At 44.8% G+C, this 25,246-nt stretch overlaps 2 protein-coding genes across 11 annotated transcripts in view; one reads left to right on the top strand and one right to left on the bottom strand.

Moving 5' to 3' along the window:
- focad (focadhesin) overlaps window positions 1-4,274 on the bottom strand; it is a 19,400-nt gene extending 15,126 nt beyond the window's left edge. For 3 of the 6 annotated variants that reach the window (XM_068307743.1, XM_068307748.1, XM_068307745.1), the window contains exons 1-5: window positions 4,206-4,266; window positions 2,128-2,372; window positions 1,813-1,967; window positions 1,326-1,424; window positions 50-151 (exon numbers count right to left, since the gene is read on the bottom strand). In XM_068307743.1, coding sequence (XP_068163844.1) covers window positions 50-151; window positions 1,326-1,424; window positions 1,813-1,967; window positions 2,128-2,355 — 584 coding nt within the window. In that variant the 5' untranslated portion in view covers window positions 2,356-2,372; window positions 4,206-4,266. Of the gene's footprint in view, window positions 1-49; window positions 152-1,325; window positions 1,425-1,812; window positions 1,968-2,127; window positions 2,373-4,205 lie in introns of all 6 variants that reach the window. The other 3 variants (XM_068307746.1, XM_068307747.1, XM_068307744.1) reach the window with 3 other exon arrangements.
- Window positions 2,790-25,246, top strand: mllt3 (MLLT3 super elongation complex subunit). Of its 5 annotated transcripts, XR_011034337.1 has the most exons (13): window positions 5,928-6,061; window positions 6,432-6,612; window positions 13,136-13,218; window positions 13,323-13,466; window positions 14,328-14,366; window positions 16,738-17,316; window positions 19,567-19,636; window positions 20,789-20,912; window positions 21,071-21,161; window positions 21,269-21,337; window positions 22,221-22,292; window positions 23,719-24,862; window positions 24,984-25,246. XR_011034337.1 is itself a non-coding variant. In XM_068307750.1 (12 exons), exons 2-12 carry the CDS (start codon window positions 6,516-6,518, stop codon window positions 23,848-23,850), a joined length of 1,500 nt encoding a protein of 499 aa, XP_068163851.1. In that variant the 5' UTR covers window positions 2,790-2,898; window positions 6,432-6,515; the 3' UTR covers window positions 23,851-25,246. The 5 variants fall into 5 exon arrangements, 4 of the variants coding, with proteins under 4 accessions (XP_068163851.1, XP_068163850.1, XP_068163853.1 ...); XM_068307750.1 differs by lacking the exon at window positions 5,928-6,061 and adding an exon at window positions 2,790-2,898 and having other exon boundaries at window positions 23,719-25,246; XM_068307749.1 differs by having other exon boundaries at window positions 23,719-25,246.

The following is a 25,246-nucleotide window of genomic DNA, read 5'->3' as shown; positions in this document are numbered from 1 at the left end:
CGGGACTGACTGGGTGGTGGGTTAAGGGCCTGTCGGACGCCGCTCTCACCTGTCGGCGGCCTGTTGGATGAAGTCGTCCACCTCCAGCAGCAGAACCGGCCAGCAGTCCTCCCGGTTCTCCAGAGCCGTGATGTAAGGGTGGGGGCTGCTCCTAAAACCACAGAGCAAACACCCGTCCAATCAGATGCCAGAAAGATGAAACCAAAAGCACACGACTCAGGCAGCAAGGGGGATGAAAATGAGGTGATGACCTTGAGAAAACTAGGTCAAGGTCAAATTTCAACTTTTGTACACTCAGGATAGATAGAAAGACGAGGGAGTGTGTAAGACCATAGATCAAAGCTAGTGTTGATTTGTAGCATCGTGTTTTATAATTATGTGATAAAACTGATCGCTGTCCTGACCTGGACGTCTCTCGCCCGTAGACCCCCAGCGATAGACTGCCTCCATCGCTCTTCAACCCAACCCATTAAGGAACAGGTCAAAAACAAGGTCAAGGCCCGCCGACTGGGGCAGGTCTGCCTGTGTGTCTGTTGGGGGGTGACTTCACTTCACCAGTGTGCTCCATCAATCCGTGTGTATTTAGATGAAGGAAGGAAGTTTGGTCAAGGATGAGGTGGACCAGACCCAAACAACTCAACCACTTACCCCCCCATTCCCATCCCTCAAGAGGCGTATCTGTCTGACCATCTCTGCCCTCCCTCCTCAGGTTCCCTCTAAAACCTCAGTCCATTCATCAGCCTCTCACACGGCGCTCTATCCATCACTTCCTTCATAAAGGACAGGCAGGAAGTCCAGACAGGAAGTCCAGACAGGAAGTCCAGACAGGAAGCTTCCTCCTTCAGATCCACTTCAAGTTCAGGCAGAAAACTGTCTAGTAATGAGGGCCCAGCTCCACAGTAGGAGGTGAAGTCTGAGTTCTGAATAACCCCAGAGGTTACCTTTCACCAGCCTCAGATGGCTGCCTGAGATAAGGCCCGTCTTATAAATGACCCCCCATTCCCTCCAGTGTATACAAGATCAGGTGAGGAAAGGTAATGAGTCTGACTGCAGTGGGGGGGGGTCAACACTGTGCTAATGCAGTCGGTTAGGGCGGGGGTCACAATCAATTTAAAAGCAGTTTGACCACCAAGTAGCTAAGACTGCGTTCAGACCGGTCGCCAATATCCGGATTGATATGGGATGTCTCTGTAGTAGTCTGAACAGTCACGGCCCAACACGAAATCAGATTTTTGCGGGACGGATTGAAACCAGTCAGTTTCAAATCGGATTTGGACAGATGTGTCTCAGCCTGAACGGCTCCAAACAAACGAGACGAGGCTTACCTGACAGAATACGGACAGGTGAAGACCGTCTGTCTGTCTCTGAGGTCTGCCTGCTTCTGGAGCAGCCGTCCGATCAGCTTCATCAGCCCCTGGACGTTCCTGTCCAACATTCAAAAAACAACAGACAACATGGAGAAACACACTGGAGACAGGAAGTTCTGGAGTCTACTTTAAGTTCTTCCTTCCTCCAGAGATCCCTGCTGTTTGCTCCTGCAGAATCTTCAAGATCTGACTCAGATCAACACCAGTAACACCAGTAATGACGGAAGTCTGAGGATTTTCCATAATCGTTTTCTCTATTCCCTATGAGTACGAGCAAAAGTTCTCCTTTACAATGTCGCATTTTCAGAGACGCACCACCAGATGTGACGTTCACTAGGACCAGCAGCAGGACTCTGGTGGTCCTGAACCAGAGGTTCGAGCTCCGGATCAGAATATTTTGATGAAAAGGACGGCGGTGTTTCTGTTCAGTGTGTGTTTCCTGCACCTGGCAGAGGGAAGGAGGTTCAGGACGCCGTTGAGGACGCAGTGCAGGTCTTCATGGCCCTGATCCACCAGCAGGACCACAGCCTCACAACAGGAGGAACGCACAATGGGCGAGTCACTACAGCACTGCTGCCACAGAGTCTGCATGGCTGGACCCTGGTAGACAACAACACAACAACAACACAACAACAGGTGTGTCTAGTGTCCGCCGAGCTGCCACCTACTCATTTAGAATCTCCAGTTGTTATCGACATGTTGACACTGCCAGTCGTCACGCTGTCGAGGAGAACCGCCATTATTCACACCTGTAACTCACCTGGGAGGACGACAGTGTGACATGTTCATTGGGCTGTTTCTCCTTTAACACAGCTGCAACTAGAGACCTCACCGTCTGCACAGAAAGAGAAGCCACAACCTCACAGAGAAAGACATCGAACACAACCTTCAGTTGGATCGGCGCCTTCGTTCCACGAGTGACAACACGTACCTGCACTTGAACGACAGGACTGTGGAAATCAAAGCGAGTTTTCCAGATGTCTGTCATGATGTCTGCAGGATGGCCTGAGGAGGAGAAGATGATGAAGGAGATGAAGAAGATTTGATGTTTAAAAGCATGTTTATTCACAAAAAACAAATGACTAAATAATCACACTCGCACACAATCAAACAACAAATAGTCGTAAGAAAAAAATGAACTAAACAAAATACAAACAATTTGGTTTGTCTACTTTTGTTTTCGTGAAGTATGAATCAATTGTGAATTAGTTTGCAGAACGCAATGATAAAAACTGTGAAATAAAAGATGTTTCACCAGTTAACACCAATAAAGGTGTAGAGCTGCAGCCATGGAAACACAATGTTCTGAGTGAGACACACAATGAGGCGTGTTGTCCTGCCAGCTCTGCATCAGCGATAGAGGAGAGGACAATGGCTGATCGGAGCTGAACCCTCAGCGCTTTAGAAATCACACCGCTCAGGATTTACTGCGTGACGGCCGCTGAGGCACATCGGATCTGAGCCGCCGTTACGACACGCAGCGCTTCACAGCAGGAGGTCTGACATCATGTAACATCTGACAACTGCACAGGTTTGAAATACAACTTAGCTTTGACCGATAACGATCAATTCATTTGGTTCTGATCGGTCTCTGGTTCCGGTTTCTCAGGTGTGAACGTTTGCTGTTTTCCTCTTTCAATTCAAATTGAAGCTGATAATTAGGAGTATTTTTCTGGAGGAACCTGAGGATGCTAAAGTCAGAGGGGGGGGTTAACATGTGGTCACACACTGTTCTAACACCATTCAGCGCTGAGGAGTGAACACCCCATCTATCTACTCGCTGGTTCAGGAACATTCCTGGAGGCTTTCACACCGTTTGAAGTGGAAACTGTTCAGAATGTAGAGGCTTCAGCATCAGGCTGTCCTCCAAGGGCCAGATGTAACTAATAAATGTAACTAAATGTAACTACTCCTTAATGTAACTAATAAATGTAACTAAATGTAACTCAGTGTAATGTAACTAAATGTAACTACTCCTTAATGTAACTAATAAATGTAACTAAATGTAACTCAGTGTAATGTAACTAAATGTAACTACTCCTTAATGTAACTAATAAATGTAACTAAATGTAACTCAGTGTAATGTAACTAAATGTAACTACTCCTTAATGTTAAATAACTGAATTTCTGACTGATTCTAGTTCCAAACATTACAGTTAGACAGAAAAAACATGTTTGTTTGTTTCTCTGTTCTAACATAAATCCTTTTCATTTGTCAGGTTATTAAACCCACAGAACTCCATCGATCAAGGATCAAACTATCAATCAATAAAGAAAAATAACATCAGACACAAGTTAGGACGTTAACTTTGTTCACGTTTTTTCTAAATGTTAAAATGGGCTGAACTACTGCATTGTGGGAAATGTAGTTTTTGGTTAAAGCACACTTTTGACCTACAGTATTTGTTTTTAGATACTCTGACCTTTTATGCTCTCGCGGGACACATACCATGATGCGGCGGGCCACAGTTGGCCCGCGGGCCTTGAGTTTGACACGTGACATAGCGGTTTAACCCGCCGGTGTGTTTGATCCACTGCTGCGTGGAAACCAGCAGGATGTGAGATTCTGAACAGACCGGGTCCAGAACCGATCCGGATCTGACCCACAATGCATCGCGGTCCGGGTGAGACCCGGGTCGGGTCTTTGATGCATTTTGGGACATGAGGCTACAGTAAACTAGCATTCAGGCTAGCTGTCCGGCTCCTACCGAGAGCCCAAGAACAACGTGAAGCTTACCGGCAGCGACCCCCCCCACCACCACCTGACCCCCCAGGGCCGTAGAATGGACGATATCACACAAACAGACCTAAAGCTTTGTTACCTCGTTCAAACTTTACCTGAAGCCTCCGGAGCCCCACAGACAGCATCAAACTACGGCAACGACCGAGGACCAAACGGGAGAAACGCGATTCACACAACGTCAAAGGCTAGAGTGTGTGTGTGTGTGTGTGTGTGTGTGTGTGTGTGTGTGTGTGTGTGTGTGTGTGTGTGTGTGTGTGTGTGTGTGTGTGTGTGTGTGTGTGTGTGTGTGTGTGTGTGTTGATCAGAGAATACAAGATCGATCATTTACACCAGGACATCGATCATCAGGTAGTTCTTTGGATTTTACCTCCCAGGTGTTTGGAGGTCTTCTCACTGGTGATTCATGTTTCATACATGTTTATTTGTTAAACATGTTTATTTGTTAAACATGTTTATTTGTTAAACATGTTTATTTGTTAAACACTAATTAAAAACCTGCATTTCGTTTTGTGTTGATTTAAACTCATCACACCAACACAACACCTGTTAAACTGACAGATCTCTAAATAATGGAAAAGTTACAGAGGCCTCATTTTATCTCTTGATTTGATCTCTTTTTTATCTCTTTTTATCTCTTATCACATGTTTCTAATACTATTTTCAAATCTGCATCCCTTTAAAGTAGCGTGTTTCCAGACCGAACGCGGACAGTCGTTGAACTCTGTAAACTCCGAGGACCGTGAAAGCAGCATTCTTGTGGGACGGTAGTGCCTCTCTGATTGGATGTCCTCATGCTTACTCTTTTCTGATTGGCTCGTTACATTTCACGTTGCCCCAGCAATGTGGTTCCACCACCGTTGCGCGTGCACGCCACTATTTGCGTCGTTATTTATCAGAATTTACGCAGAAAAATAACGGAAGTACACATTGTGTACTTTCAAAATAAAAGAATAAAAAACGTAACGTTGACACCAGGTTGTTGAGCGTCAAATATTCCCTAAAATTAATTTAAATACTCTAATTGTTTTCCAAAGCTAGAGCAGATTGTTGTGGCTTCATTTCTGTGTGCTCCATTACAGCATCTCTACAGACCAAAGCTTTATTTTATACGACAAAAACTCAACACAACTTTCCAGTAAAGTTATCCCTGAATTTCCTGGTGTTACAGGTCAGACAACAGTTAATATGACTACACTACACAGCTCTTACTTAAGTGAAGCTGAATGAACATATTTGCCATTCTCAGATTCGTTCCCACATTTGTTAGTGCTGGGGGGGGTCAAACTCATTTTCACCTAGGGCCACATCAGCATAACGGCTGTCCTCAAAGGACCAGATGTAATAAATGTAACTCAGTGTAATGTAAAATAAATGTAACTACTCCTTAATGTTAAATAACTCTGAATTTATTACTAATTTAAGTTACAAACATTACAGTTAGACAGAAAAAACATGTTTGTTTGTTTCTCTGTTCTAACATAAATCCTTTTAATTTGTCAGGTTATTAAACCCACAGAGCTCCATCAATCAAGGATCAAACTATCAATCAATAAAGAAAAATAACATCAAACACAAGTCAGTTAAAATAGACTGAATTGCTGCATTGTGGGAAATGTAGTTTTTTTTAATTAAAGCACACTTTTGACCTATTTATTTTTAGACATTCTGACCTTTTATGCTCTTGCGGGCCACATTAAATCACATTTGGCCTTGAGTTTGACATTTCCAAGGGGAAAAAAAACGGCGCTTTTATTGTGAAAAGCCAGAACGGAAGTGTTGCGGTGGCAGCGGTGATTGACAGCCGGCGAGCCTTTGAAAGTGTTGCGTGTGGCTCGGGTCCGGCAGAGACCATGTCTGCCGCTCCAGGCGAGCTGACCTCACCTCCACCCGCAGCGAAAACGGATTCTCCCAGAAACACCAGCGGCTCCGGCCCGGAAGGATGGCCAGCTCGGTAAGTAGCGGGGCGGGGGCGCGCCCCGGTGCCGGTGCGGTGCCGAGGCGGTCTGGACCGGGTCGTTTCGCGGTACCGGAGGATCCGGTGACTTTCACACCGACACAGCTAGCGCGTGTCGACACGCGCCCCCGGTCTGACGCGTGAACGCGCACCGCGCGCATCTACCGGAGAAGACGTGAGAGTTGAGTCCGGTCGGGTCGGGGGAAGACGGGCTCGACCCGGGTTCAAGTTGTGAAGCGGGATGACAGGTGTGAACAGGGGGTGGGGGGTTAGAAGCCCCGCAGGGTTCAGCTCCAGGTGAGCCTGGTGGGAGGTGAGACGGTCTGGTGGAAGATCTCGCCCTGACCCAGAATGCTTTTCTTCTCAGGGTGCTGTCCAGGTGAAGCTAGAACTCGGTCATCGCGCCCAGGTGAGGAAGAAGCCCACTGTGGAGGGGTTCACCCACGACTGGATGGTGTTCGTCCGAGGACCGGAGCACAGCAACATCCAGCACTTTGTGGAGAAGGTGGTCTTTCACCTTCACGAGAGCTTCCCCAAACCCAAACGAGGTGAGTCGCCCGTCGCTGCTTCACGGCGTCTTGATTGACGTGTTCTTGGGCGGTGTTGAGGAGAGGGTCGCCCAGTAGGCCATGTCGGTTCCGTCAGCCACTGGGGCGGTCTGGGACAGGACCAGACCAAAAGTTTTGGTATTTTTTAACTTGAAATCCGTCTTTCGTGTGGCTCTGTGGTGCACCGGCGTCGTGTCCAGAGTGTCCCCTGCCTCAGAAGAATCTTGTCTGTTTCAGATGCTAGAGAGGGAACCCGGTCTCCAGTGGACTCCACCTCTTAGACAGGTGGTGGCACCAGCTCTGGTCAGGTTGAACCTGGTCTGGGCCTCTCTGGCTCCACTAAACAGGATGTTCTCGGTGGTCCCGTGCTGTGTTCTGATTGGTCAGTTGGTGTTGTGTCAGAGGTTATGAGTAGAAATGCAGCCATCTCTGATTGGCAGAGCTCTGACAGGTGGTCGGCTTACTTCTTGCACACACGGTTTTCAGCTGCAGGATCCCTTCCTCTGGAGACTGTGTCACCATGACAACGACACACCCTGAATCCACTGGAGTCTCCTGAACAGGCAGCCTCCATCTGAGAACCTGGGTCTGGAGTTGAGCCTGAGTCACAGAAGCTTCTGACTCAGCAGGAGTCATAGAAGCTGAAGGAACTTCTTGTTTAAACTGTTTGGTTGGAAAAAAGTTGGTATTGATCAAAAGTTGTTGTTTTTTTTTACCTTCACTTCCTGAAGATGCTAATCCTGGTGACAAAACATCCATAGGCATGTCCTCCAGGAGAGACAAGAGCAAAGGGACGAAAAGTCCTACAAGTAGACCAGCTACCTACATCCACTCTGATGAAATATTCTCTAAAAACATGGCTTGTTGCCATGGCGACAGTCTATTGATCATCGGGGTTTCCTATATTTAGACTGTTCTATGTCTCTGTGTTCTACTCTGATGGCCGTTTGAGGTGAGAACACGTGAACCCAAGGGAGGGGTGTGCTCATTGAATGAAACAATAACATTTCCAATATTTACGTCACAAATTTGTGAGTCTACACAACAATTTGCGATTTGTTGCGACGTTTCTTTAAAGTCTGGATGCTGAAGATGGGGCGATGACTGGATGAAGTCTTCATCGATAAACGAATGGACAAGTCTGATGACCCGTCCAGAACAAATGGAGAGTCCTTCAGGATTTTTGGCTTTGATGTCTTTTTTTTTTATTTTTACGTCCAGCTTCAGAGCGGAGACGTATTGTAATGGTCAGTGTTCGTGTGACCGTCCGTCCGTCATCCAAAGATCTTCACAACCGTTGCAGAAAGAAAGATTAAACTAAAAGCACATGACTCATGCAGGAGAGGGGATCAAAATGAGATGATGACCTTGACCTTGAGAAAACTAGGTCAAGGTCAAATTTCAACTTTTGTACACTCAGGAACCAGATAAGATAGAAAGACAAGGGAGAAGGCCAGTGTGAGTAAGACCATAGATCAAAGCTAGCACTTTGATCAATGACAGTAGGTCAGTCAGAACACTAGCTTTGATCTTTGACCTATGCAAGTAGGTCAGGGTAAAATTTTGAAGGGGATGTTTCAGTCTGTGACTGCCTTGTCTCATTTTGGGGTCAACATGTATTTTTGCCCTTTGACCTGTAACTACAGTGAACCACGGTATTTCATGTATCTTGCTCACGCACCTATTTTGTCTTCTGAAGTTGTACTTCCTTCCTTGCGTTTCCATGGCAATCAGTGATCCCTGATCTCAGAAGGCTGACCTTTGTGAAGCGAATCTTTAAATTATACATCTATGATCATGAATTGCGATTTATTTTTTCCCCCCTAACTTTTTACCCAGATTGTGTGTTTCAGTCTGTTCCAATCGTGACGTTAAGTTGTGTGTGTGTTGGGACGTGTATCAGAGGGCTGTTAGTGTGGGGTAGTTATTTCACGTTAGCAGGAGAAGCTAAAGCAGAGGTCAGTGACGCCCTGAGCTCTGATACCCCGTCTGGGGGTATTAGAACTATTTATCGGATGGAGACTCGTCCACATTAATGATGAACTCGTCGCTAAAGCTTCCACCGCGCTTTATCACCGCCATGCGCTTCATGGGCAAGCGTTGGGGCTTTGCCATGGCAACAGCATAACAGTAATGCCATGTGAACAAATGGAGGTAATGGAGCTGGTGTGTGTGTGTGTGTGTGTTGGGGGGGGGGGCAGCTCATGCTACTTCAGGACCTCCTTTGGAGTCCTAACTGCTCTGGAGGTGAAACCTGTCAGGTCTTCATCACATTGACCCCATCTGAGGAGAGATGTGGTTTGTAAAGTCCCCGTTTCCTCCACTCAGGCTTAATTTGTGGCTTGAAAATACCACATTAGTTCTGTCGCCACGGCGACCTGCAGTGTCCTCAGCAGGCAGGAGCTGACACTCCTCCTCTTCTGTGACTGTGATCACGTGACCTGATCACGCCAGCGTCGATCTAAACGGGAGCTGAAGAAATCTTCAAAAAGCGAACGGTGTATTGTTCTTCATACTAGTGCAATTATTAATAAAGTATAAAAGTGTCATACGGTGGTTTTCTGACTTGTTAACATATCATTTCACGTATGCTTACGCGGTACATGAGTATATATGAAATAGCTGCATCTTTTTCAAATTCAATTCAAATTTAAAAAACTTTATTAGTCCCCAAGGGGCAATTGAAAGCACATGAAGCAGGATAGGTGTAAAACATACAGTACTTATGTTTATACTGTAAACATACATTTACATTGTAAACTTATGTTAAAACTGTTTATTTTTTGTGTAAACATAAACAATAAACATGAATAATAATTGAATAATAACATAGATATAAATACAATGTTTATGTTTAAATAATAATTCAAAACCTGGTTAGTTCAGAACCAAGTGAGTTATTTCAAACCGAAGTTAGTTTTAGAACCTAATTTGTTCAAAATTCAAAAACTAGTCAAACTTATAGTTAAATTTTCTAGTCAAAATGATCTTTGACTAGAAATACTTTGTATGACAATGAAAGCAAACACTGGAAAGACGTCCAAAACAGTCACCATTGAGAAAATCTATGTTCCCAATTTTAACTGCAGTGAACAGAACTTGATATACAATTTTCTAAGGTACACTCAGTGTGTACAGCGGTATTTTGGAAATTTTTGTCAAAAATATTGTGTCATGTTGTTATTGCTGAAATTACCTGATTTAACGTGACATTTTAGGACCACATTACCCACTGCTGGTAGGTAACAGTAGGGATGCAGAATGTCTGGAGGAGGGTCGGTAAACGGCTTTATTCACCACAAATACAACTGGACCGTACTGTACTGCTGTTGTTGTTCTGCCTGTACAGTTCGGTCCACAAATGTGGATAAAACTGCAAACTAACCAGCCTGTAAGATGCTGCGTCATCATTTCCAGAGGAGGACCATGTTAGTCTGTGTAGGCTGTAGGGGCATTTAGAGAAAGTTGAATTTTCAACCCCTGAAATCGGCGTTGTCTTGTAAATGGGATGCTTGTCCAATTAAGGGCACACCAGTGCTTCGGGTGGGACCCTGTACCCCAACATGTAGGGATTGTGCGGCGGATCTGGATCTGCACCTTATGGTGTCTGGAGTCGGCTGAGAACCAGGAAGGAGCCAGACTGCCAGCTGGGAGTCTTTGTCTGCAGCAGAGCTCTGGTCCAGTTTGTGAGCTGCTTCATTAGTCTGCACGCGGAACAAACCACCCGACCGTGTGTGTGTGTGTGTGTGTGTGTGTGTGTGTGTGTGTGTGTGTGTGTGTGTGTGTGTGTGTGTGAGCCCCCTCCCCTCCAGTGTCTGGCTGGAATCAAAGAGCTGCAGGAATTTGCCAGTAATTGTTTTACGATTGTCAGAAATCATACGTACTTGTATAGGTGGACATAAAGAAAGCAGGAGCCATGAAAGCTGCAGGCTGGCTGCTGCTGGAATGAAAGGAGTTGGGGGGGGGGGGTGAGGAGGTGCAGAGAAGGGGCAGCCCCCACCAAATAACAGGAACTGAGTTGTAAACGCTGCCTCTCCCTGGGCCGAGTCAATGAAAGGAGGTAGCAGGAAGTGGTTTATTGAAGCGTGGTTTATGTGGGCTGTCTGTTAGCTCTTTCACTCCTTTCTCACTCGGCCCCCCCATAAAACATTTGTCTCTATTTACAGCAGAGCTGGGAGATGTGTGTCCGGAATGGCCAAAGGAGCCGGGCTCTCCTTTCCAGCAGGGAAATGAATGGAGGTGAAAGTGTTTACCAGCACGAGCATCAGCTGTCCCCACCGACAGCGGGGGCCTCACTGAGGGCCCGTCTTTATCTGTTGGAGCCTCAGAGTCATCAGGTCGGACGGACCTCAGATATATTGATTTTTATGTATATTGATTGCTAGTGAAGACTAGTCTTCTGCTGGAGCCTATCCCAGCTGACTGGGGGCGTGAGGTAGGGTACACTCCAGGCGCGACGCCAGTGCACTGCAGAGCCGCACATAAACAGACAAACACGCACGCATGCTGGGTAATTTGGCATCATCAATAAACCTGTTTCTGGAGGTGTTTCTGGAGGTGGGAGGAAGCCGGAGAACCCGGATAGAACCCCCCCCAGACACTGGGAGAACATGCAAACTCCACACAGAGTGGGACTTGAACCTGGTACCGCCTTTGCTGTGCAACAACAGCGCTACCCACTGCGACACTGTGCTGCCCTGATTTTGAATTTTTATATACAGTTGTAAAGTTGAAATTTGACCTTGACCTAGTTTTCTCAAGGTCATCTCATTTTTTTTATCCCCTTTGCTGCCCGAGTAATGTGCCTTTCTTTCATCTTTCTATCTGCAACGGTTGCTAAGATATTTGGTAGACTAACAAAATAATGTGTATGTGTGTGTATAATATATATATATATATATATATATATACTGTATATAATCATTTATCTTCTTACCGCTTCATCCACTGTAGCAGGTCGTAGGGAGCTAGAGCCTGTCCCATTTAAAAGGATATGATGCATGTTAACCCTTGAAGTTCAGACCTTCTGTAACATTTCTTACATTAGCGACACCTCAAACATCTCAGCAGTGGTTTCCTTCTGTTACAAAAACACTGACAAACGGCTTTTGAGGGTAAAATAATTTATTCACAAATATATAACTATGTTTTACATCTACTTTTGATTAAAACATGATTTTTTTAAAAAGATTCTAGTGCTCTCCTTGGGCTCCAGTGGTTACATCGGAGGGGATGTGATTTTCACCTCCATCCATTCATCCTCTTAATCATTTCCTTTGTCTCTTCTCAAGACTCTGTGGTGGAAACTTTAGTTTGTCAGGTACTGACTTCTAGGTTGGTTTAAGGTGAAAGGTTGGATGTTGGAACCTGTGCAGCTATTGGACCACATTTCACCAATAACAGGAAGTTATGAGTGATCAATCATCTACCTGGAATCAAACACTGAGAACTACTGATTGAACAAATAATTGGCCAGACGGATTTATTGCTTTATTGTGGGTATCCACATGTAATGTTTTTTGTGCAGGATACATTCATGTATTCGGTATGTATCCAGTATTCAGGTGTTTTTCAGGTGAACCAAAGCCGAAACCTTCTTTTGTGTGTGCTCAAAGGAAAAACACAAAGGGCTCCCCATACATGGACTTAATTGGTCCTGCTTTGCAGTTACCACTGGGAGATACCGACAAACGCACCCCTCCAGGGAAGAACACCTGAGCTTTAGTAGAGCTTGTTTGTCTTTGCAGCCCCGTGGGGAGGAAGAGTCATTTTCTTCCTCTTTAACACACAAGCTTTAAAAGTCGTGGTTCGAAAACAAACCACAGTTCTTGTCTGGATTGGAGTGTATGGGGTGGAAATGGAAGTTAACGAGGTCTCATGAGGATGCAGGTTCAATGGCTCAGTATGTTCCACATCAGAGGCAAAGGCAGCAATCATGTGTTATTACTTTCCCACTCCAATTGTATCTTCTCAATGGTGAGCACTTGAGAATTTCAGTTTGGATCACCCATTCCCTAGTAGTGCACTGGGGGAGGAGAGGATGATGCACAAGTACAAATTATTAGCCTGTTTATTTCCATATTAAAACCAATGGACATGGATCTTCCTTCACCGCTCTGGATCCTACTGCGGCGGTCTCATTTTATGTTCCCCAGTTGAGCTTTAGGGGAGATCTACTCCTCTACCCCAGGTCTGTCCATGTCTACCCTACTTATTTCCCTTTCTCCCCCCATTCTGTCCATTTGTCCTTCATTTTTGTCCCTTTTTTCCCCATGCCTACCCGTCCCCTCTCCCCCTTACTTGTACTTTTGGAGGGAGAAAAGTTTACAGGTATGATGTTGTCCTTCTTGTTGCTTCTCCATCCGAATAAACGTGTAGCCCATCATTGGTGTTGTTGGCCTGGTAGGAGTCTTGTTGGCCTGGTAGGAGTCTTGTTGGCCTGGCAGGGGTTGCGTTGGTTGACCAACCACCTGTAAGTGCCCTTATATTGAAGGTCAATAGTCTCTCTTTGTCTACATTTCAGTGTGTAAGGATCCGCCATACAAAGTGGAGGAGTCTGGATATGCTGGTTTTATCCTGCCCATCGAGGTTTACTTCAAAAATAAGGTAAATCTCACAAGGATGTAAAAGTGGTCTGCACATGAATGTTGCTTCAATCCTCACTGACTTTCTTCTTCTCCCTCTATGGGTGGATTCACACGTTTCCTCAGGAAGAACCAAAGAAAGTTCGCTTCGATTACGACCTGTTCCTCCACCTGGAGGGCCACCCACCTGTCAATCATCTCCGCTGTGAGAAGCTCACCTTCAACAACCCAACGGAGGAGTTTCGCAGGAAGCTACTGAAAGCTGGAGGGGTAGGATTGCCATGGGAGAGAGGGTCTCAACTCATGTTTCTCAGTGTGGTATGGCATCTGATCACCTCCACGTGTCACATTGAGGATTCTGATCGACCTGGGTCTGTCTCTGTCCTGGTCCTGTGATGCTGATACTGCCTTACCCAATAGATGTCACTTTTCAATCTGCATCTTGTAGAGTGGCCATCCCAAAACATAATTGTTGCATCATGTAATTCAGTCAGCATGTTGATGTGCTCCACCTGTCAGGGGTGTGCATTACCTCCATCAGAGGCACATGTTCTAATGGACACAGATTTATAGGAGAATAAACTTCAGTGCTGATTTTTTATGTAAACCCTGTATTGCATCATACTTAGTTGCTTCCTCGATCCGTGGTCTTGCCTAGTCGATGGCCCACAGCCAGAGGACTCCTATAGGCTATAGGACTTTACAGCTTGAGCAAAGTCCTCTGGATTTACTCTGATAGGTAGCCAGATATAATCGCATGCTCAAAATGTTGTTTATAGATGTCATATTATGTTCTATAGACAGTGATATTATGGTCTGTAGAGAAAGAGAACAAACACACACACAGGACAGCATGCCATTGAGAAAGATGGTGGAGTGATTGACATCTAAGTGAAACTGCCCTAGGGGCAGCTTGTGGGGTTCCTTGCTCTAGGGGTTATGGTCTGTGGATGTTGTATCAGTGTCTGAGAAATATACTGTATAATGTACAGTACAATTTACTTTCACTCATCATACTGTGTAACACAGATTGAGTTAATGATTATTATTAGTATTAATAAGCCTACATTCATTGTATTTTATAAGTAATTATTGTCTTTCTTTGTTCTGCTTTTTCATTCCTCTATTCAGCAACGGGATCCTCACAAAAGAAGTACGGACGACTCAAAAGTAAGGTTTCTGACATGGTTTAGACTTCCTGCGTTAAGCAGCTTATCGTTAAAGACTTGACTTTAGGACTGCCACATTGAAATGTATGTAAAGATCCGTTTTTAGCACTAAGTCAAGACACATTGAAGTAGCAGTGTTCACTTGTTAAGGTACTCCTCAACTCCAAACGCAATTGGTTCACAATTGTTTGTAAGTTGTTTTTATTAAATTTCAGTCTGTAATTGTGGGTGTCGCTGTCGCTGTCCGGATTTAAGTCATTTCTGTGTAGATTTTACATGTTCTCCTCGTGTTTGCGTGGTTCCAGGCCACACAGATGCAGTCTCACACAGTAGTTTGAAAAATGGTTATTTGAAATGAGTTAGATAAAGACATCTTTGTCTGCTCTCAGACTTCACTAAACCTGCCCTGGATGTAGATGAAGAGCCAAGTTAAAGGTATTACAGGAAGGAGCCCATCATGAGGGGTGCCTCACTGAACTGTTTGTGTTCCACACGTCTTATGATAACTGCCTGTCAGTCAGAAGCTCTTCTGACTTGAAGCTGCTGAGCTAATGCCTCAGTTATGCCACCTTTGAGAAAGTAATGTTGTTCGGCCCATGCAGAGAAAAAGACATGAAGATTGTGGGGGGCTGATGAACATGTGACATGTGAGACAAATCTAAATCATGCATGTCAGGCAAGCAGCATCTTGTTTCCATTATGTGTTATTTTTAGACTTGTTGGATGGAGATGTTCAAGAGGCCCGTTTCACATGGAAACGGTTTCCAGTCCAAACACATTGTGGTGGAGAACTGCTGGGGAAGGCCTGTCTGTCTGTCTGTCTGTCTGTCTGTCTGTCTGTCTGTCTGTCTGTCTGTCTGCGTGTCTGCCTGTCATCTGATACCCAGACATCCTGGTTATTACGTCCCGCGAAGCGGTGATGTATTGACATTGTCAGTGTTTGTGTCCGTCCGTCTGTTCGTCCACCAAATATCTTCACAACCGTTGCAGATAGAAAGATGAAACAAAAAACATGTTACTCGGGCAGCAAAGGGGATGAAAATAAAGTGATGACCTTGACCTTGCGAAAACTAGGTCAAAGTCAAATGTCAACTTTTGTACTCATCGTGGATTTTTGGATTGCAGTCACATGACACCGTATGTGCATTCTATTGGCTGACGGCATCCAGAAGTGCGCTACGTTCTGTGAGTCTCAGACTTCCGTGAGACACAAAAGTGTTTTAAACAGTCTATCAGAGTGTTTTAAAGGTAATACAGATAGAAGGTGGTTTAATATCAGTATGGGGGGGGTTCATAAACGTTTAAATTACCGTAAATAATAAGATAGTTTGTCGCTCTATCATGGAATTTGTTAATTGCATGTGCGAGGAACATCGGAGGACTGTATACCTTTTTAGGTCCACGTTTCTGAAACCTGATGAGATATAATCATTAAACAAAAAGTAACATTTTCATGAAGCCAGAGGCACAAAAATGTGTAGGTCAGGGTAAAATGTTGAATTCAGGGGTGTCGCAGGATGTTGCAGTCTCTGACTGCCTTCTTTAGGATTTATTGACTGTTGGTGTGTTAGTACTGTGCTCATACAGGGCAGTACTGCACTGGTACTGTATTAACTAACAATAGCCCCCTACCTTAAGCCAAACCCTCTTGTGGAGTGTCTTAGAATCACTGTTTCCCCCACCAGACCAACTGAGTGGACACCTTTGCAACCTGAGAGACGGAATGAATGGTTTTAATAGTGCCTGGCAGAGTTTTAGTTGTCTAGACGGCTTTAATGGGTTTACTATTGGCAAGGGGGGCAGGGTTGACCAGGGGAGACCAGGGGACAAATGGCCCCCATCATTAGCTGGAATGCATTTCCTCTACTTTGCTCTTTGCTCCACTTTTAGATTGTTTGTCTGTTGAAGGCCCCTGTCAGCCCCCCGGATGAGCAGATGAGGACCTGTACTTGCTCTCTTAGTCTACAGATGTAGACTAAGAACACTATCTGCAGGGTAGCAGGCACTTTCTTTGACCTTACTTCCTGATTTCTGCACACCAGGTTGTTTGGTACAATTCATGGTCTGTCCTACATATATTCTAAATCCGATAAGGTGAAAAAAATAATCACAAAATGCATTATCTTCCTACCGCAAAGACCAGTTTTAAACGAGTCCTTGATTTTTATATTCTGGTTTATATTCAGTTGCAGTTGTTATTAAATCAGAGAAATGGATGCTTATTCTCTGGTAACATTAAAGGTGGATCTCCCTCTACCTTGTCCAAATCCTCACGATTTTCCTGAAATAGTGTTTGCTCAGAGTACAACCCTAACAGAATGAAACCATTTGCTTGTTTTGTTCATACAGCGTATGTTGTCTTTAATCTGCAGGATGTTTCCAAAGGAAGTTGTACAACACTTCTTACCACTGCCACAACCACCAGCACAGACAACACCAGCTTCTCCAAACTCCACAAACCCTCCAGCGACCACAAAGACAAGCCTCCAAAGGATTTAAAAGAGTCCAAAAGTGCCTTCAGAGACTCTGGCTGGGAACCCAGCAAGTCCTCCAGAGATCCTTCCAAAAAACCCAAAGAGAACCAGCCACTTAGAGATATCAATCCTAAGATGGGCTTCAAGGAACCCAAGTCTCTGTCCAAGGACCATCGGACTGAAGGAATGAACCACAATTCAGGGCTAAAAAAGAGTCTCTCCACCCCTGAAGGTGACGATTACCTGACCAAAAAACGTAAGAAGAGATCTGTTGATTCTTCAGGGAAACAGACATCAGGGTTAGATGCTCAACATTCAGATAAGAATCACCTAAAGGATAGATCACAGATGCGAACCAGTAAGTTGCGGTCAGAAAGAGACGACGCAGATTGCAGGAGGGCATCAACACTTCCGCCCATGCAGGAACCGGTGGACCTCAATTACTCTGATGTGGAGGATCAGTCTGTAAAATCAGATGTAAGTAGAACCTCTGTTGAATCATTCGTTGGTGTTGAATTTCATCAAAGCAATGTTGTTAAGAGTGAAGCAGCAAAGACACCAATGTCTTCTTTATCGGTACTGAAAAAATTGACAGAGGATTGGAGAAGGTATTCAATTGTTCCAAAGACTTGGTGGGGGGTGGGAGGGTTCAGTCCTTCCTCTGTGTCAAAGGTCTATAAAATCAAATAACCCACAGTAAGAGAAACGTCTTTAATGGTGGTTTAGGGGGTGCAGAGGAATTGGAAGAAGAGATGGGCACCAATAAACCCCCTGCTGCAATTGTATGATTGACCGAACAGGAAGTGGGCAAAGGAGCAATAAGCCTTCTCCGTAGACGCCGAACTGTGTGCACATTAGACTCCTCTGGATTGCTACCTCGACATTAGCACGTCTTTAGAAAGACTTGTCTGGAGCAAGGAGAGGCTTTCATTGGGTGGCCTGGTGCACGCACATTTGGTAGAGAAGCTCTTTCATTTCTGTTGTCAAACGGTCCTACAAAGCGTGGGCCTTTATGTATGTAGGGCAGCTTGTTGAGCCAGTGGAGTTAGTGTTCACAAGAGCCACCAGTGTTTTGTCTGCTGTATGTAAATGCCTATTAAGTTGTCCCATACATGGACCGAAGGTCAGGCCAGTTGTAAAAGGGATGTGGGGAGACAAATGCCAGGTGTTTGACTCTCCCCAGGCTCACAACCCTGGTGGCCTAATGCGAGGCCTAAGCAGAGCCTGCTCTCATCTGTCATGTGACCACTTGTTTGATCTCAGTCTTTCCCACTGAGCGCTGGGCCAGAGGCAGCTGAGAGGAAGAAATAGAGAATGTGACGATATGAAGAGAAAGCAGTGGGCCTGGTGGACCTGTTTTAGCTTGAAATGTGGGCACAGGCAGAGTTAGTTGTTGTCCGCACTTGTATTATCAGACCTACAGGAGATGTCTTTGCTGAATTTCATGTGATAATACATCTTGGATTATCATTGTAATACCATTTTGGTTTTGGATCTTGTACTGGGTTTGGGGAAAAATGACATGTTTGAGGTACGTTCTGTGTTGCAAGCCACAACCTTGAATTAGAAAGGAGCTGTCTTCACTTAGGAACCTGGTGTCACACTGAAAGAATTCTTAATTCCCTCAAGCTGTTTTGTAGAAAAGAATATTTAATCTGCTGCAGTTTTGTTTGCTAGCATTTGTTTTTGGCCGTCCTGACAGAGTAAAGAGAAGCCAGACTGATGCCAGTAAACTCTGACTAGAGACTAGTTCTGTCCAAGAGGGCTGTGTTCAATGAAATGGGACAAAGGCCCTAAAAGAAGGAGTGGTGCAGAGATTTATGGCCCCCCCGAAAAAGTCTCATAAACCAACAGACCAGCTGTGTGATGTTTGTAGGAGCTAACCTCCATTGATGTCACTCCGCCTTTTGTCCTCACTTGTCTCTGGCTGTGGTTTCTGTTGGAGTTGCTTATCCACAGTTTTGGTTTGCATACTGACGTAAATGTATATGAGCTCCCCGTAGACTGACACACATTTACCATCATTGGATCATATTCATCATGATCCTTCATCACTGGTTAGGGCTGCATGGACACAGGCAGAGCTCTTCTTAGCTTTCTATACGTTCATATGATGCAAACATACACTGACATCCACATATGTTATTTGTTAGATACACGTCATATATAATAATTATTTCATATAGATATTATATATGACCAGAACTTAATCCACTGCCATACGAGTTCTGCCTCGAGGGAACACAGCAGTCAGGAGGTGTTTCTGTAGTGTGTGTGTGTTGTTCTGAAGCAAGTGTGTTGTCAGTAGGGCACTACACACCACTGATTGGGTCTCCCATCTGACCGCCTGGTATCAGAGGGTGTGACCTGAAGCTGTCAACCAATCAGGGGTAGAATAATCACACCTGACTGCCTTTCCCATGAGCCCCACAGCCAGCCCTCAGTTTTATTTTATGTGGTGGAAACATCTGCTTCAGGATGGTTCCTTCTGGCAGCTCCAGTAGAGGACAAACGTGAAGTCCAGCTCCTCGGCCCCCTGGTGGTCTCACAATAATCTGTCGGTCAGGTGTTTATCAAAAGCATTGCGTTCACCTTTACACCTTCATGGAGCAGGAAGCTGGCCAGTAAATACTTTAGAATATGGAAGCGTGTAAAGAAGCGTGTGTCATGTGATAAATGTTTGTTTGGGGTGTTTTCTTTATCTCCTTTCTTCTTATCTCCTTCCAGTCCGAACAGCTCAGTCCAGCCAGTTCTAGCTCCGGTTCAGGCTTTGCCCCCACGCACCACAGTCGACAAGGTAACCGTCCTTCAGGGGGGATGAATATCTAGAGCTCATCTGATGTGTGTTTGTCATCTGTAGCCCATGGGGAGGGCCTCAGGTGGAGGGTATCTTCATCCTGCTGGGGCGGGACACAGCATGACACAAGACAATAGGGCACAAAACGACACAACGCGAGATGATATGACACATGAAGAAGGTCTGCTTCTTCAGACATTTAGCTTCACAGTTGAACACGGTAAATCTGTGGTGTCTCAGCCGTTAGTCAATTTAAAGGTGTATAATGTACTGTGTGTATACCACATATACATATGCATATATTTATCAAATAGACTTTTAGTTTTGTCTCATATATGTGTATGAAACATGCATATGAACTCAAGTTAATCACTTTGTGAACACATGAACAGCAATCAAGTGTGTTCTAGTAAACAGAGGCAGCATATGCATTATATGTCTATTTCTGTTTGTATGCGTGTGTGTATACATATACTGTATATATTACATACAGTTGTGCTCAAAATAATAGCAGTGTCTTTAAAAAGGTGATTAAAATAGTGTTGACATCTGTCTTTGGAAACTCAGAAGTCTACTGTATAAACTAAGGAATTACAGTCCTCTGCTCAGCGAGAACTGGATATGCTATCAGTGGTATCCTAAATCATGTTAATCTCATGGGATAAAACATTTTGATTTAAACGTGAAACAAATCTGATATTAATCCAGGACAAGATGGTTCTGTGAGCAGGTTGCTGGTTTAGAACCAGACGTGTCTGAGCTCTCCTCAGGTTGTTTGGGAGGGGTGAACCCAAATAAGACCAGTCCAAATCTCCTGAACATCTAGAATATATAGTGTGGACCAAACCGTTGTTCTCTCAGGGTGACCCCTGTTTGTTTTCTGGGGGACTTTTTCATCTGGCAGAAGGTGGCTTTTCCTGCATCCACAGACCTGTCTCACATCTGACCACACAGTAATGTTAGACCGTTGATCAAGTTTTGATATGCACTAATGCAAATGCCTTCTTTAGAGTAACAGATCTTTTAAAAGTGAACGTGTACCTGCCTCCACTGAGTACTTGACCCGTCCCACGATACCTCCAGCTCCCATTCAGGTGCTCACCATGTTAACCAGTAAAGAAGTGTTTTCTTTTTGTTTTCCTGATCCGACAGGGCTGGACCCCTTACATCTGCCCTCCGACAACAACGATGAAGATTCAGATGAGGATGATGACAATGACGTGGACTCTGATGCAGAACGACCTGCACACTCACATCTCACACACCAGCAACGCAGGTTAGCACATGGACAGCTGGGGGGACTGACTTCTAAATACGATGGAAGTGATCCATCGCTGCCAGAAAACACTGATTCCACACAGAAGCTGAGGTTTTGTCGGTTGTTTTCTGGAGGCTGAACTTCACCACCTTCCCTCTCGTCTCTTGTGACTAAAGGGTCAGTTTGAGTGATGGCAGTGAGAGTGACAGCTCCTCACGCCCGTCCCACAACGAAGCCCCGCCTTTATTAAAGACTACTAATAACCAGGTGAGATCATCTGAAATCAGTAGTAAACTTACCCAAAGTGGAACTCGGGTGTTCATGTGTGTAAAGGTAGAGCAACTTTGACCCAGCGTGTCTCTGTCCGTTATCAGATTCTTGAGGTGAAGAGTCCCACCAAGCAGGTCAAGCAGGACAGGAACAAAAGTCTGGATCTTGATAAGGTACGCGGGGCTTTTTGTGTTTTCTCTTCAGTCGGGTGCTCCTCACTTCATGTCTGATGGCTGACTGTCTCCTGTATCCATATTCATCTCCTGCTCTAGTGGGTTTGTGACCAGTCCTGCCCAATCTCATGACGTCTGTCCAGTCTGACCTGCTTCTAAAATGACAATCATGCCCTATGTTATAATGCAGCAAAACTGTTAATGTGAGTTCATGTAAAAACACCAGCATCTTGTTTATGCTGTTGTCAATAGATGACCCTGAAATCAGATGTTTGACTTCACTTCAAACTCAGATCAAGGCCTGCAGATCAAGTTTTATTCATTGACTGATTAGTTGCGATAGCAATTATCAGCTATTTAACACATCATCTGAATGGTGAACTTAGCTCATAGATATTGTGCCTTTTTTCTGTACTTTTCATACTATTTTATGTGATTCTGGAAGCAGCTTCAAGTCTGTAGCCATTGTTCTCAGTTATAAAAAGGTGGTGGATTGCTCTTTGTGAGTTAAGGATGAGTTGCCACCCCAAGTGGAGGAGTTCAAGTGTTTTGGGGTCGTATTCATACGTGAGGGAAGAAGGGAGCAGGACATTGAGAGATGAACAAGTCAGTGTGTGGGGGTTAAACCACAGGGTTCTAATCCTAATCACTGATTAGATTAAATTTTACACCTGCGTATGGAGAGATGCTGAGACTCACTTTGTTCATGCACCGTGATCTTGGGCCTCAGGCAGCGGTCGATCTTGTGAACCTCACGAATGGTCTTGAACTTTGCGGAATGGTTCTCCTATATTGACCCTAAATATAAGGCATTTAAAAGATTGGGTATCAGCTTCTGCATGCCTGCCACCTACTAATAATGATGGGTTGCCATGTTTCACAGGCTTACCTGGATGAGCTGGTGGAGCTTCACAAAAGACTGATGGCACTAAGAGAAGGTCATGTCCTGCAGCAGGTGAGTGTTGATATGCTGTTTCTGTGGGCTTTTTGTTTGTCTCTTATTTCTACAACTTTATAAAATGGACAGTACTAGGCTAGTGGAGTCCAGGAAGGAGTTAATATCCATGAGGGTCAAAGGAGAAGCAGGAATACAAGACTTCATCCCCATTGAGCTCCGGCAGAGATATCTTGGTTGTTGAGTGGGACGCGTTGAAAAGGCTAGGCGTCTAGAGCAGCTAGCAGGAGGCAGGCCTTCCATCTCCTCCGTCATCATGGGGAACGTCCGCCCCCTGTGCTTCCTCTCCTTCCACCCCTGCCACTCTGCCCAGAACAGGCACTAAACTGAGAGATCTTTGTTTGAGCAATGGGCTGATGTAGCGGGGTTAGACATAAATAATGAAGTATCATCTGCATATAAAATAATTAGGATATTTCTGGCTGATAGCCATCGAAGATATAGTGTGGTCAGTCATTCGCATTATATCATCCTCCATGCACAAAACAACTGGGCTTCCCCAGTTCTTACTGATAAATGTAGTAAATGTGAGGGCTCATGGTCTGCTATGTTGATCCGTGGGATTACAGGAGGTGGTTTCTGTTATAGATGCTCTGCAATCTGCAGCTTAATCTGGATGCAATGAATTATTTGCTTAAACTCTCTAGCCAAGAGATTGCCCACTCTTATTTATGTTCTCTAAGCCTATCATATGACTGATTTAGGGGCTGTTCCCAGCTGCAAAGTTCCAACTCTGGGGAAAAAAGAAAGAAACCACACCAGGATTGCCTTGTACATCTTTATTTTGCACAATAATCAAGCCAATCTAGTGGTGTTAACCTCCTGGCTCCACTTCCCGTCGCTAGAGATGGAAATGATTAACTCAGATACTAATGCACACCAGCGGAGACCACATGTCGTGCAACTGTACTGCAGATGTTGTTCAGATGTGGGACAATCCTGTAGTGGTAGCTGTTTCCAGTTGACCTGGACCCTAAACGGCTCTGAAAACCTGAACACAGGGCACCGGAATAGGATAGGTGATGCCCGAGCATCTGACTTAGATCAAGAAAACCATTTTCCCACATTATTCTCAATTCTCCCAAGGTATGTGGGATGGTGTTTCCTGTTGTGCCCCGGGCGCCCCACGCCATCGCTGGGTTAAAGACTTCTACCCCATATCTGATCAAATGTGCCCATTTAGACTCCTCTTTACTCAAAAGCTAGTGTCCTGGTGCGACTGATTTGTTGTCTAGCCCCACTAAACAGTGAAGTTATGGCTGATGTATGAACTGAACCCAGTAAATCCAGTGGATCCAGTCTATTCCCTGTGTGGACAGATGTTTACTCGTACACACATCTCAGCTGCTGCCTCTGAAGACTTGACTGACATATTTGCCCACACATAGATGCATTTTTTCTTACCCATTGTTCTGTGTTCCTCCAGATCGTGAACCTCATTGAAGAAACGGGACATTTCCACATCACAAACACTTCCTTTGACTTTGACCTTTGTTCTTTGGACAGAAACACTGTCAGAAAGCTCCAGAGTTACCTGGAGACCTCTGGACTGTCCTGAGGTTCTAGGCAGCAGGCTGGTGGATCTATGTCCCCATGCAGACGTTTGGTTTCTTTTGAATAAACTCTCAACTTTCATGCACTGCAATATCCCCATCGAGGCTCGATCCAGTTGTATCCGGCCTGCTGGTTGGACTGGGCTCAGTGATGAAGAGATGGTCTGGTAACTGAACCCAGAGCAGGTATGATGGGGTTGTGCCCTGTCGACCAGGAGATCGCCCAGAATACAAGGAGAGCTTTGCTTTGACTCGGCCTAAAAGAAGTGGGGTGTCGTCACCATAGTGTCCTTAATGAAAGTTTGTAGATTCATCTTTGTTGGTTGAGTTGTTGTTCATGGTGACAGATATGGTCTACTTGGCCTTACAACATTGTGAGTCTTATTTATTGAATTTAAGTTGTGTGTGTGAGAGTGTGTGTGTGTGTGAGAGAGAGAGAGAGAGAGAGAGAGAGAGTGTGATTTGAATTGACAAAACACCAGCAAACTCAGTCTTTTGAAGCACTTCACAACAGATGTGATCGCGATGCCAACAGACCTGAAGTCGAATGTCGGTGAATAATCTGAATGGGAACCAAAGCGTTTGGTTTTGACTTCTATTACAATCCTTGGTAAACATACAGTACATGTGTGATACTGTGTGAATGGTTTTTGTGAATGTGCAGAAAACTACTTTGACCAGAATGTGTGTCTGATCCAGGTACAGACAAGCCTCGTACAAAGTCAAAACAGGTTTGGACATTTATTAAATCAGTAAAAGCAGAATGCAATGATTTGTACATCCTTTGTAAAACACAAAGATATTTAATGTTCAAACTGATCATCTTGTTTTGATAACTATTTTTACTGTGATTACATTTCTGCAAGTGTTTCTATAGTCTTGACACACTGACGCTGCCATGCTGGCACCTGTTGGATGAATGAACTGACCAATCAGGCATCTGTTTCCAGTCCTCTGTTGCTCCAGTTTTTGCTGCTGCATCAGGACCAACTGAGGACAATCACTGAAGTTGATCAGGTGCAGCTTTATAGTTCTGCTTTCAGTTGGACTGAATGTCAGGAAGAAAACCTTCACGTTCTCTTTTTATTCCTGTTTTGGTACCACCACACTTCCTGTCTGATCTGACCACACTGATCAGCTCCACCCACTGCTCACCTGACGTCCTCTGAAACGACAGGAGGCCTCAACAACAGACAGGACAGATCATCTGTCTGGTTTACATCTGGGCCACTGGACTGGAAATCATGTTTGGTCTGTTACCTGCCAAGTTGACCAGCAGATGTTGGTGACCACGTCACTCGTGAACCAGGGAACACGTCTCCAGACCCATTGATCACTGATTTTAGAGTTGTTTCAGCTAATTCAGGACAAGCTTAATGGACTTGAATAAAAACCTTTGTT

This window comes from Antennarius striatus, chromosome 23 (genome assembly GCF_040054535.1).
Source record: "Antennarius striatus isolate MH-2024 chromosome 23, ASM4005453v1, whole genome shotgun sequence".
Lineage (NCBI taxonomy): Eukaryota > Metazoa > Chordata > Actinopteri > Lophiiformes > Antennariidae > Antennarius > Antennarius striatus.
This window is presented reverse-complemented; position numbering and strand designations above follow the sequence as displayed.

What these genes read in the sequence shown, in the direction of transcription:
- mllt3 (XM_068307749.1), top strand. An exon ending in GAAGTACGGACGACTCAAAA is followed by an intron (nt 14,367 to 16,737) that starts GTAAGGTTTCTG and finishes TTTAATCTGCAG; the next exon opens with GATGTTTCCAAAGGAAGTTG. An exon ending in TAAAGACTACTAATAACCAG is followed by an intron (nt 21,162 to 21,268) that starts GTGAGATCATCT and finishes GTCCGTTATCAG; the next exon opens with ATTCTTGAGGTGAAGAGTCC.